A 13,637-nucleotide genomic window follows, 5' to 3' on the forward strand; every position below is an offset into this window, starting at 1 on the left:
TCCTACCTTCCAGGCACTTGTGAATCGTGCCATTGTGCTTGATAATATGCGTAAGAGTCAGGATAAGAAGAGAAGGATGTTGGCACAAGGATCTGGGAGCAACAACCTTCAGCGTTTCAGTGCTCATCAAGGCCATCAGCAGAGGTTCCAGGGATCAGTTAGTCAGTGGAACCGCAACCAGCAACCACAGCGTTTCCAGAATCAGTCACAGAGTGGGAACCAACGTCCTCCATTCCAACAACGTAACTACAATCAACAGCAGCATGGTCAGCAGACACCTCGCTCAGGGAACTCAAATGCCAACTCCACAAAAAGAAGTGCTTCTAACATTCCTACCAGGTGTTTCCGTTGTGGGAAAGAGGGACACATGTCATATGATTGCCCGGAGAAGCTCAACAAGCCGAACAACAACCAGAAGTCTGCTGCTTATGCGGCAACAGTGAATAATGTGGCTACAGAGACAGTTCAGGAGGGACCAGAGATCATGATGGGTACGTTCAGCATCAACTCTATCCCTGCTACAGTTTTATTTGATTCTGGAGCTTCGCATACATTCATATCACAAGCATTTGTTAGAGTTCATAGCCTTCCATTAGTTGCAATGAAAACTCCTATGCTAGTTAATTCACCGGGTGGGACTATACCAGTTTCTTTATGTTGCCCCTCAGCAAGTCTTTCTTTAAGGGGGGTAGATTTTCCTATCAGTCCCATGGTTATGAGAACTTCAGGCATAGATGTGATCTTGGGTTTGGATTGGATGAAGCAACATGAGACAAATATTAATTGCAAAGAGAGAGTAGTGGCTCTGACAACATCAAAGGGAGAAAGAATCAGTGTTGATGTAACAATGCAAGCACCACTCACAGCTAAAGTGAACCAACTGAATGATGATGTTGATCCTCAGAATCTGGTAGTGGATGAGTTTCCGGATGTCTTTCCAGATGAATTGCCAGGTATGCCACCTGACCGAGACATTGAATTTATTATTGAATTACTACCTGGTACTGCACCCATAGCTAAAAGACCATATAGAATGGGGGTTAAAGAACTAGAAGAACTTAAGAAACAAATTAAAGAATTGCAAGATAAAGGGTTCATTCGTCCTAGTTCATCACCATGGGGTGCACCAGTTATCTTTGTTGATAAGAAGGATGGTAGTCAGAGGATGTGTGTTGATTATCGGTCACTTAATGAGGTCACTATCAAGAATAAATATCCATTGCCTAGGATTGATGACTTATTTGATCAGCTAAGAGGTGCTTGTGTGTTCTCTAAGATTGATTTGCGTTCTGGTTATCATCAATTGAAGATTCGGAATTCAGATATACCAAAGACAGCTTTCACAACAAGGTATGGGTTATATGAGTATACAGTTATGTCTTTTGGTTTGACCAATGCACCAGCTTACTTTATGTACATGATGAATAAAGTATTTATGGAGTATCTTGATAAGTTTGTGGTGGTCTTTATTGATGATATTCTGGTATTCTCTAAAACCAAGGAAGAACATGTTGAACATCTGAGATTGGTCTTACAGAAACTTAGAGAACATAAGTTGTATGCTAAGCGTAGTAAATGTGAGTTTTGGTTGGAGGAAGTTTCTTTTCTTGGTCATGTTGTCTCTAATGGTGGTATTGCAGTGGATCCTAGTAAGGTGAAAGATGTGTTGAATTGGAAACCACCTACAGATGTAAGTGAAATTCGCAGTTTTCTTGGTTTAGCTGGTTACTATCGTAGATTCATTGAAGGGTTCTCAAAACTTGCAAAGCCTATGACTGCTCTATTAGAGAAGAATGCTAAGTTTGTGTGGTCTGATAAGTGTCAAGCTAGTTTTGAGGAGTTCAAGAAGAGATTGACCACTGCACCTGTGTTGGTTTTGCCAGATCTGAGTAAGAGTTTCTCTATCTATTGTGATGCTTCTCGTCTGGGTTTGGGTTGTGTTCTTATGCAAGAAGGTAGAGTTGTTGCTTATGCATCTAGGCAGTTGAGGAAACATGAACTGAATTATCCTACTCATGATCTAGAGTTAGCAGCTGTGGTTCATGCATTGAAAATTTGGAGACACTATTTGATTGGGCATAAGAGTGACATATATACTGATCATAAGAGTTTGAAGTACATCTTCACCCAGACAGATCTGAATTTGAGGCAACGAAGATGGTTGGAACTGATAAAGGATTATGATTTGGAAGTGCATTATCATCCTGGGAAGGCGAACGTCGTAGCTGATGCACTTAGCAGAAAGAAATATGCTAATGAGCTTCGGGCGACACCTGAATCTGAGGAGTTGTGTGCTGAATTTGCATATTTGAACTTGGGAATTGTAGTAAATGCTATGGAAATTGAGATCACTCCTACCCTAGAGGAAGAGATATTGAAAGGACAGTTGGAAGATGAGAAACTAAAGGAGATAGCACAGAATGTGGTACTAGGCAAAGCACCAGGATTCAGAATAGATGACAATGGTGTATTGTGGTTTGGAAAAAGGATATGTGTTCCAGAAGCGAAGGCTATACGAGATATGATTCTGAGAGAGGCTCATGAGTCAGCATATTCCATTCACCCTGGAAGTACTAAGATGTATCTAGATCTGAGACAGAAGTACTGGTGGTATGGTTTAAAGAGAGATGTAGCTGAGTATGTTGCTTTGTGTGATACTTGCCAGCGAGTGAAAGCTGAACATCAAAGGCCAGCAGGACTGTTGCAACCAATGAAGATTCCGGAATGGAAGTGGGAAGAAGTGGGTATGGATTTTATAGTGGGATTACCACGTACACAAAGAGGGTATGACTCAATATGGGTGATAGTAGATCGTTTAACCAAGGTTGCTCATTTCATACCTGTCAAAACTTCATATAGTGGAGACCGACTGGCAGAGTTATACATGGAAAGAATTGTTTGTTTGCATGGAGTACCTAAGAAGATTGTGTCAGATAGGGGTACTCAATTCACGTCTCACTTTTGGAAAGCAGTGCATGATTCATTGGGAACAAAGTTGAATTTCAGTACAGCATATCATCCACAGACAGATGGACAGACTGAGAGGATCAATCAGATATTAGAGGATATGTTGAGAGCTTGTGCTTTGCAGTATGGGACCAGTTGGGATAAGAGTTTGCCATATGCAGAATTCTCCTACAACAACAGCTATCAACAGAGTCTTAAGATGGCACCGTTCGAGGCACTGTATGGTCGTAAGTGCAGGACACCTTTGTTTTGGAATCAGACAGGGGAAACACAGGTGTTTGGTACAGATGTGCTTAGACATGCAGAGCAACAGGTGCGGACTATTCGGGATAATTTGAGAGTTGCTCAGTCTCGTCAGAAAAGCTATGCAGACACACGTAGGAGAGAGCTGGTTTTTCAAGCAGGTGATTATGTCTACCTGAAACTGTCACCAATGAAGAGCGTGAAGAGGTTTAATATGAAGGGAAAGCTAGCTCCAAGGTATGTTGGTCCGTTTAAAGTTTTGGAAAGGCGTGGAGAGGTAGCATATCAGTTAGAATTGCCTGAAAGCTTATCTGGTGTGCATGATGTGTTCCATGTGTCACAACTTAAGAAGTGTTTGCGTGTACCTGAGGAACAAATACCATTAGAAGAGCTTTCTGTTAAAGGTGATCTCACTTATGAAGAGTATCCGGTCAGAATTTTGGAGACAGCTGAGAGAGTCACCAGAAGTCGGGTCATTAGGATGTGCAAAGTGCAGTGGAATCGGTATTCGGAAGCAGAGGCAACTTGGGAAAGAGAGGATGACCTGAGGAAATCATACTCATACTTGTTTGAGTAAGCACCTTTCAATCTCGAGGACGAGATTCTTTTAAGGAGGGTAGAGTTTGTAACACCCAAAATTCGAATTTCAATTAATAGGATTTAATTGGATTTAATTATGTATTTTTGGTGAGCATTTAAATTTAGCACTTAAATAAATTTTCGGAAAAATAAAATTTATCATAAGTTTAGAAACATGTTGTGCATTCATGCTGGAGCATAGTATTTTTTTTGTGATTTGCTGTTTCTGTTATATCTTTATTTGTTTTGCTCAAAACTCTTTTGGAAAAAGGATTTAGAAAATGAAATAAAAAAAAAGAAGAAAGAGAGCCACCTGCTCTCGGCCTGGACGCAACCGGCCGAGGCCCAGACTCCCACCCCCTGGTTTTCCCTTTTCTTCCCCCTCCACAGCTCACCTAGCCGGCCCAAGCTGCGGCCCAAGCCGAACAGGCCGCGCGCGCCGCATCCCCTCCTCCTCTCCTCTTGTTGGCTGACAGCCGGGCCCGCTCCTGTCCCCGCTGACATTCCGCCCCCGCACGTCAGCTTCCCAATCCCCTTTCCTTCTTCTTCCCCGCAGAGACGCGAGCTGGGAAGCTTCCTCTCCGAATCCGACCCGAAAATCCGCGATTTCTTTGCCTTATTCGTGGATTCAAACCCCTATAAAGGACCCAAGGACTCGCCCGCGCCTGTTTTTCCCATCCACGTGAAGTAAAACAGCCCTAGCCGCTGCAGCCGCCTAACCGAGATCCCGCCGTGTTGCGCCGTCACGAGCCGGGCTCCCTACTCCTTTTCTGGCCGAACCGAGCCCCTGGGTGAGTTCGCGTGAAGCTTCTCCGCGTCCCGGTGTTTTTCTTTCTTGAAACGGTGCTCGGAAACGAGAAGTCCGCGGGCGCCGGCAAGCTCAGACGCTCCGGCCATGGCGCCACCGCGCCGGGGCTGGCTCCCTGGTGGCCGGCCGCCGCCGAGGTCCCCTGCTGGTTTTTGAGCCGTCCGATCAAGATCCAAGGGCCCAAAACAGATCGTACCCCTTCGCTGCACTTTTTGTTTAAGAGCCCTTGAGTTTTTCTTTATCTAACCCGCAGTCCATCGCGCATTTCAGGAATACGCTTTGTTAACTTTGAAAACGTACTCTGTCGGTTTGGAAGGGAATACGTTTTCTGAAAATTACAGCTTTGCCACTGAACTTAGATTGCTTATAAAATATTCATTTTAACTCCGTTTTTGTCCATTCAAATTTCGTTAGATTCGTATTTCCGAGCTCTACATGTTAGAATTATTTATTCTCTGTTTTGAAACTTTTTATTTCTGCAGTAGCATTTAATTAATTATTACTCTATAGGAAATCTTAGAAAATTCATATCTTACTCGTTTTAATTCCGATTTTCGTGAACTTTACGTTTGTGTGATCGTAACGCTGCGTAAAATATTTTGATAAACTTTTATATTTGTTTTACCACTGTTTGGTGTATTGTTCTAATTATATCTTGTTTGCTTCGTGTATGATTGTCTACATTGGATTGCGTGTTGTTGATTGATGATTGGGATTAGACGGTGAGCTGTACGTTGGTGCTCAAGACCAAGCTTTTGAAGACCAGCAGGCTCAGGAGAGCTTTGAGCAAGGCAAGTATAACTTGGGATTATCCTTGCTACCTATTCACTTATAATTACACATATATATCATATGCATGCTATCACCTTGTCGACCTTAGCAAAATCATAGATGATTGTTACCTGGATTCCTTGTTACCTACTTGATATGCATTTGGTGTAGATGTGCTAGTGCTTGATATAATCCATGATCTTGTAAGATGATTAATAGATATGCAATGAACATAAAAGAATGATAAATAACTGTATGAGATCTTGTCTGTAAGTGATCACCGGGACAACAGTGCAACCATGAGGGCTATAATGGCTCTGGCTTTAGCTCAGTATGAAGAACTTTTCTAGCTTGTTAGCGGTTACCCGAAAGGGCGGAGGGGCTGAACCGTTTTGGGTATAGTGCGAGCCCCTGTCCCTATGTGTATAGGCTGCGCGTCATTGTGCCATTCGGAAGGGGGGTATCTATATCTGCGCGCAAAGGAAACCTTGCGGCCCTAACATGTTAGACGAACTTTTGAAAGGCTTCATAGTGATCCCTGCCGACCTTCCTTGGTAGTGGGTTAAGAGGTCGACGGGCCTCGGGCGAAAGGGTAAATCATGACTCATGGGTAAAGATGTACAACCTCTGCAGAGTGTAAAACTGGTATACTAGCCGTGCTCACGGTTATGAGCGGCCTTGGGGGTTCTTGCTGCGCCGACGATGAGCTTATTAAGTTGTTATGTTCATTTGATTATCGTTTATGCTATGAATTAATTATGCTTACACTTGATCATGGAATTAAAGGAATATTTATGTTACCTTGACAATTGCTCATTAATTATGAACATGCTATCCACCATTAAAAGCTAAATGCAGTCAAACCAGTGTCAGCTATTTGAGCCTCATGAACCCCTGGTTATACTTGTTGAGTACGATATGTGCTCACTCTTGCAATTTCCCAACACCTCAGGAAATGATAATGAAGATGACTGGAATGAGGATTCTCGTTACGAGTACTAGGTTTGGAGTCAACCAGTCAACAGTGTCCCTGTGTGGAGCCTCCGTCGGGAGCGTTGTTTACTTTATGCTATCATTTTGCATGAGACTATGTGATATAATATATTCCGCTATGTAATAAACACTGCAATGGTACATTTGAGATTTGTCTACTTATGTGTGCGACTATTCCTGGGGCACATATGAGTCTCTTATGCATCCTATTTTGTTCTTAAAATATGGGTGTGACAGATCTCCCAGGTGACCAAAAGAACAATGGAGTCGAATGGCTTGCGTACGTCGGCATGTATGACGTTCCTTGTCTCCAGCCACCAATCCGCGAGTGTGTCGTCCACGTCCGGAGCATGTTGCTGGAGGTTTGCGATGCTCAATAGGCGGAACCATACCTCCCTGCTGTAGACGCAAACAAGGAGAAGGTGGTTGGATGTCTCGTCCTGCTGTCCACACAATGCACATGACGCCGTCTGCTGGAGTCCATGGCATGCCCTTCTAGCTGTTGTCCATAACCATCCATGAAGAGCCACCCAGAAGAAGAACTTGACCTTGGGCGGCGCCTTGGTCTGCCACAGCGCCTAGAAGTGTGGTCGAGCCCGCAAAGAAGGCGCGGTATGCAGAAGAGCTGGAATACTGCCCATTGGAGGTCCATTTCCATGTGAACTTGTCGGCGATGCCCGACGTGAGAGTCACCGCGCGTAGCTTCTCGTCCACCTGGACAATTTCCAGCATGATCTGCTGTGTCCTGGAACCAGTGATGTCCCGTACCCATCGGTCGCCTTCCATCGCTGCGCGCACGGGGCGTTTCCGACTGCGCACGCTGACCCTGGCGAATAGACGCGGCGCGGATCTCACGAGCGGTCCGTCCGGGAGCCAAGAGTCTATCCAGAACATAGCTCATTCGTCATTGCCAACCTGCACAGCACAGTGACTGAGGCATTGAACATTGCCTCAACGCACTTCTCTTTACGACACGGGACAAGGGCCCAAGGTGCATCCACGTCTGAACGCCACAGCCACTCCCACCTTAGCCTCAACGCAAATCCTAGGAATCTGAGATCAGGGAGTCCAAGGCCACCAACTTCGCGTGGGGAACATACCACCGGCCATGCGACACGGCAGCGATCTCCCGACACCTTGTCCGTGCCCGCCCATACGAACGCACGGCGCCTTCTATCGATCTCTGAAATTGCCCATGGAGATAGTGTGCAGATGATGGAGACGTGTACGGGGATCGCCGACAAGGTTGTCTGGGCGAGGACAGTCCGGCCGGCCGAGGTGAGGAGTGCGCCCTTCCACCCTAGGATCCTTGCAGCAACGGAGTCAACAAGTGCTTGCTCGCTATCCCTTGGTAACCGCGTGACCAAGAGCGGCGCTCCCAGGTATTTTAGGGGGAAGTTCTGCAGGCGGCAAGGGAACACTTGAAGCACTTCCTGAATTTGCTCGTCCGAACAGCGAATAGGCGTGATGGAGCACTTGTCAAAATTTGTGGAAAATCCAGATGTCCCCGCGAATAGCTGTAGAATCTGCCAGATGTAGGAGAAATCCAGCGTGTGCTGGGCGATGAAGATGACGAGGTCGTCCGCATAAACCGACGTCCGGACGTTGCCTGGTAGAGGGTGTAGCTGACCTCGTCTGTCCGCCTCATTGATAAGGGCGTTGAGGACTTCCATGACAATGATGAATAGGGATGGAGACCCCGCACTTGAGCGCATCGATCGGGCCTTCGCCTCCGTAGAGTGGTTACAACTCTACCCATTCCACCACCTACGGAGCCTCTCTTCCAATTGCTCGGACCACTCTCCGTTGTTACTCGTGTTGAACTCCAACCCTTGGGCGGTCCCACGATTCTGCTTCGAGCAGTTCTGGACGTGCGTCGGAGGCTTCGTCGACATGATACAAACGGCTTGGGGGCAGCCAAACCCAAACGTCAACGCTTGCAAGAACCTAGACATCAAGTTGCGCGGCCTCGCACGCTTCCTTCGAAGCTGGTCACGCCTCCAGGGTAGGCAATGTCACGGCTCAGCTAGCGGGTCATCATCCACGCGTTCGATGTCGCTCAAGAGTCTTGGCGGTTGTCTGCGGGGGAGCTGGAGCTCCACCGGGAGCTCAAGGCGCATGTCCTTGGCCTCGCCTCTCTGACAAGGACCATGGCACGATAAAGAGCCCGCACCCGGCACCTTCGTGATGGCGACGCATGCACCAAATACTTTCATTTGCAAGCGTGTCACCGCCGACGGAAGAACTATATGCTAGTGATCCAGCACGAGGGCCAGACGTTCACTGAGGATGAAGCTAAGGTGGGCGCCGTGTACAATTACTACAACGACATCCTCGGGACGCCATTTACGCGCACCCACAGGATCAACCTCGCCCAGCTCTCCCTGCCGCAGCTGGACCTTTCCGCGCTAGCCGAGCCATTCACGATGCAAGAGGTGGCACGCGCGGTCATAGAGTCCCCGTCCGATAGAGGCCCCGGCCCGGATGGGTTCGGCGTGGGCTTCATCAAGGCGGTCTGGGCTACGGTGGCCGCGGACGTCATGCGTGCTTTCTCGGTGTTCTGGAACATGGACTTCCGGAACTTCAACTGTCTCAACGAAGCGATCATGGTCTTGTTGCATAAAACCCAAACCCCGGAGACGCTTCGCGACTACCGGCCAATCAGCCTAATCCACACGATCGGCAAGCTCTTCGCTAAGACCCTCGCCATGCGTCTTCAACCTTACATGTGCGACCTCATCAGCATCAACCAGACGGCGTTCATCAAGGGCAGACGCATCCACGAAAACTTCAGAACAGTGCAACTTGCTTGCCGTTGGTTGCACGGCCGCAAAGTTCCAATGATATTGCTAAAGGTGGATCTGGCGAAGGCGTTCGACACGGTGTGCTGGCCATTCTTGCTGGAGGTCTTGGAACACATGGGCTTTCCATGGCGATGGCGCGACTGGATCTCCTACATGCTCTCCACGGCCTCGACCAAGGTATTGATCAATGGTCGCCCGGGACATCGCATCTACCACGCGAGGGGACTATGATAGGGGGTAGCATACCTATTTAAATCCATTAGTACAGATTTTTGCTATTAATTTTTAGTGCTAGGAGATCCAAACATGTCCTAGCTTTGCTTGGCAAGATGTCACAGGATCGACAATAAAAAAAAGTTAAATCAAGCAGCCCTGCGGTGCTGTTATCTTCAGACTGGGACCACTATATATTCAAGGGTAATCAGTTAAATATCCACTATTTTGGACAAAAGATTTTGTAAAATTGTGTATACATGTATGTATGTGTACTGGAAAAAAAAGTCAAAATCTGGCCCAAAACATGCATTCTCTAACTCATTTCCATCTCTACCCTGTCGTCGAACAAGGCCAATGACAGATGGCCCAAGTTGACTCCGACCTGGCTTTAACTCCATGTTTTTTTTTTTGGGAAATAATCTTTCTTTTGCTTCACTACAGTTAGTTGAGCAATCGAACCTGGGTTAGTTAGAATTATGCCATTCTAAATTCAATGTCATTTTGTACAATTCATCAACCACCTCAAATATGCCATTTTGTACACGTGTGGGCTTCCTAGGCCATATTTTTGTATAGTCCAAATTGCCCTTGATATTTTTTCTTCTCTATCCCACTTGCAAATGGCCACTCTCACGCGCTAGCTTGCTCAGCCACCCAGCACGGTGGCGTGGCAGTGCAACCGCCTAGCACGTGCTCGGTGGCGCATCCTCAACCGTATGGTGCAGCAGCGTGGCCGGCTCACAAGCTTGCTCGCTCAATGAGGAGCCACGGCCATCCATGGTGGTTGCATGGGTCGTCCGTCAGTGCTCACCTAGATTGAACAGCGTGGGCCTGAAATTTAGTGATACTATGATAAAAGGGGCAAGAAAGAGTATTTTGAACAAAGGCTGCTTGCTTCCCTCCACTTGAGGGATTGTGAGGAGATTTTAAGGGATGAAGAAAGGGTATAGAGAAAGGAGATCCACCAGAACAATTTTTTTTACTTCATTCACCTTTTTTTAGATAAAGGATAGTTTATATCCGGCTTCATCTACCAACAAGTAGAATCAGACCAATTATTACAATTGAACATCTGTTCAGCGCGCTATTTCCAAAGTTTACACAATTTACTTTGGAAAAAAAAAGAAACATGAAGTAAAGATTTGACTAAGAGAGACCAATAAACCTATTTGACAACCAATCATTTGAGCTAAAAAAAATGCAAGGCTGACGACTCAATTCACCTATATGACAACTTTTAAGGAAAGAGGATTATTTTTCTCAATTTAATGGAATTGCTCTAACCTCCCCAATCAGCTCTACAACGTCCCCTAAGACATCATCCTCACTGATTAACCTCTGAGGATAACCCATCCTCATGCACGGCAGGAGCTCAAAAGTCTGCTGGGACGCCTTATGCTCCATCGCAACACAAGGCATGATTGTCGGGGTGGAGGTGGAGGGGTGCACACGAGCGAGCAATGGACCTACTGCTCTGGCGGCACCGAGGTGGAGACGAAGGTGCCAAGGAGCGGTGCCCCTAGGCTAGCTGGGCCACCCTCCCCACTGGTTGTGTGGCAATGGGTTTGTGCCCCAAGGGTGACAGGGGAGAAGGGGATAACATATGGGTCTGTTTTTTTTTTCGAAGGACGGCAAAAAGCTTTTGCTAGATTTTTATTAGATGAGGGAAAGAAAAAACACACATGGGCCTGTTTGCAAGTGAGACATAGAGAATATCAAGGGCAATTTCATTATGCTAAGAATACGACAGTCTGTAATGGCCCAGGTGCCCACAGCCCGCAGGGTGTACAAAATGATATATTTAAGGTTTGTTTTTGAAACTATATATTTCTGGTTTTTGACTAATTGTAATGACAATGGCTCTATTAGATGAAAAATAGTGATATTTCACATAAATGTTGAATTTATAATGACACGGTTCTAATTAACCCAAGATTAAATCAGGACAACCGTAGATGCATATTCTCGTGCATGCAAAGAAGATTGAGTTTCTGCTCAGATGGACCCACTGTAAGTGAGAAAGAACGTGACCCGGCCTCCAGCATGCATATTGTTTGGGGCTTTTGGGCCGACGCCATCTGCACGCTGGGTGGAAAAGACAAGGTCACAAGGGCACGGCAAAACCCTACCTGCGCGCCGCCGTCCATCTCGCTGCTTGCAAATAAGCCACGGCCATGGCGGCATCGATGGTGCCAGCTGAAACAAGGAAGATAACTTGGAGGTGCAGCCCAGATGTGGATCGGTGCTCGCACATGTTTGAGATCCACGGGTACACACTCCAGGCGGAGGGCCTCGGCGTCGGCAAAACCGTCGTCCGCTCGGCTACCTTCGCCGTCGGCGGCTACGACTGGAGCATCTCCTACTACCCCGACGGGTACTACGGGCAAGAATCGAGTGGGTACGCCTCCGTCTACATCGACTTCATGAGCAACAAAACCTGCCCTGCAGGGACTAAGGTGAGTGGGCACTTCCGCTTCCGTCTCTTCAACCCGGCCACCGGTGAGTTCAGGATCATGCTGGGTGGTTACCTCCCCTTTAAGCACACCGTGAACCCTAACGGAAGCCATGCCTGGGGCTCTGCCAAGTTCATCGACAGGAGATGGCTGCAGACATCGCCGTACCTATGCCACGATCGCCTCACCATCGTGTGCGATCTTAGCGTTTTGGTGGGCAGTCGGGTGTCAGGACCTGAATCCACCGAGACATGTGAGAATGAGATTATTATCGAGGTGCCACCATCGAACTTGTCAGAAAATCTTGAGAAGCTGCTGGACATGAAGGAGGGGGCGGACGTGACATTCAAGGTTAAAGGAGTGGTCTTCCATGCCCACAAGGTTGTGCTTGCAGCCAGGTCGCCGGTGTTCAAGGCAGAGCTTTATGGGCTCATTGGTGAGAGGAAGACCTGCAGGCATGGCCACATAGCCATCCAAGATATGGAGCCCGGTGTTTTCAAGGCATTGCTTCACTTCATCTACACCGACTCACTACCAGCTGCCAACGGTGATTGTGATCTTGATGATGAGGGAGTAGTTAAACATTTGCTCGTGGCTGCAGATAGATATGCCATGGACAGGATGAGGTTGATGTGTGAGAGCATGCTTTGCAAGAGACTTGATGTTGACAATGTTGCTGCTATTTTAGCTCTAGCCGATCAGCATTATTGTTGCAAGCTAAAAGATGCCTGCGTTAGCTTTATGAGCTCACCGAAAAGGATTAAGGATGTTATGGCAACTCAAGGATATGACCACCTCAAAAAAGCATGCCCTTCTATTGTTATGAATCTATTGGAGGAGTCTGTTAAGTCTTCAGTATGCTGAGTACGGTCACCATTGGCGAATTAGCTCAGTTTGGAACTAGTGAATAACTTTTGACTTCCCTTGTTTTACAAGACAGGCTTGCCTCTAAGATATTTTTATTTTTACCGCTATGAGAACTTTTCTCGCTATAACATGTTATAGCGCCGCTAAATTGCATTTGTTATGACAACTTTCGCCGCTATTACTTGCTATAGTGCCGCTATGACAAATCTTCTCAGTCTGACTCCCAAAAGACTAGTTTATCAGTTATCATTTGCTACTAATTTGGTATTTTAGACAATTAAGATTTAATGAACCATGTTGTGTTGTTATATTGTTATTTAGTAATGTTACCTATATTTATGGAAACATATTTGTATTCATCGAAATTCATATTTGCCATATTTTTTCATTAATTATTAGTGTTTTCATGTATTTTTATAAAAACACTATCTATCATAACGTCACTATAGTTGCATAGCTTCTGAAAAAAGTTACCGCTATTTTAAACTTTAATTCCAACCATTCTCTCTCCTTGCCCGGTCATATCCAACATCCTAATCCATCCCACACTCAAAACTGACGTCCACTTCACGCGACTCGTGTGGTGATGCGCACTAGCTACTTTGTTGTGCGCCTGCATGCGACCGTGTGCGTGGCCGCCACAGGCGACTATGGCTCCACCCTATATATGTGCCGATTGGGGGAGCATGCCAGGAGGGGAGCCATTGCTGTAGAGAAGTGTCGCGGTATGCGTGACCGCCACAGGTGAGCATGGCCCCGTCATTTGCACTGTCCGGTCGGGGGAGTCCACAGCTGTCGCCTGGAAAGGAGCGTCGAGTTTGGAGAGGTGCCCCCCTGACAGAGCAGATGCAGCTTCCGTTGCTGTGTGAGGGATTGGTCCCTAAGGTAAGTTTTTGGGGGCATCATTCAGTTTTTGTTAAGATAGAGCTAGGGCCG

At 46.7% G+C, this 13,637-nt stretch overlaps 1 protein-coding gene across 1 annotated transcript; it reads left to right on the forward strand.

Annotated features, from left to right (window-relative positions):
- Nucleotides 11,556–12,698, forward strand: LOC8082093 (BTB/POZ and MATH domain-containing protein 1). The gene has a single exon (XM_002449930.1). It carries the CDS (start codon nucleotides 11,556–11,558, stop codon nucleotides 12,696–12,698), a length of 1,143 nt encoding a protein of 380 aa, XP_002449975.1.

Source organism: Sorghum bicolor, chromosome 5, assembly GCF_000003195.3.
Source record: "Sorghum bicolor cultivar BTx623 chromosome 5, Sorghum_bicolor_NCBIv3, whole genome shotgun sequence".
NCBI classification, from domain to species: domain Eukaryota; kingdom Viridiplantae; phylum Streptophyta; class Magnoliopsida; order Poales; family Poaceae; genus Sorghum; species Sorghum bicolor.

Excerpts from the sequence above, each read along its gene's own strand:
- LOC8082093 (XM_002449930.1), top strand. The coding sequence starts at position 11,556 with ATGGCGGCATCGATGGTGCCAGCTGAAACAAGGAAGATAACTTGGAGG.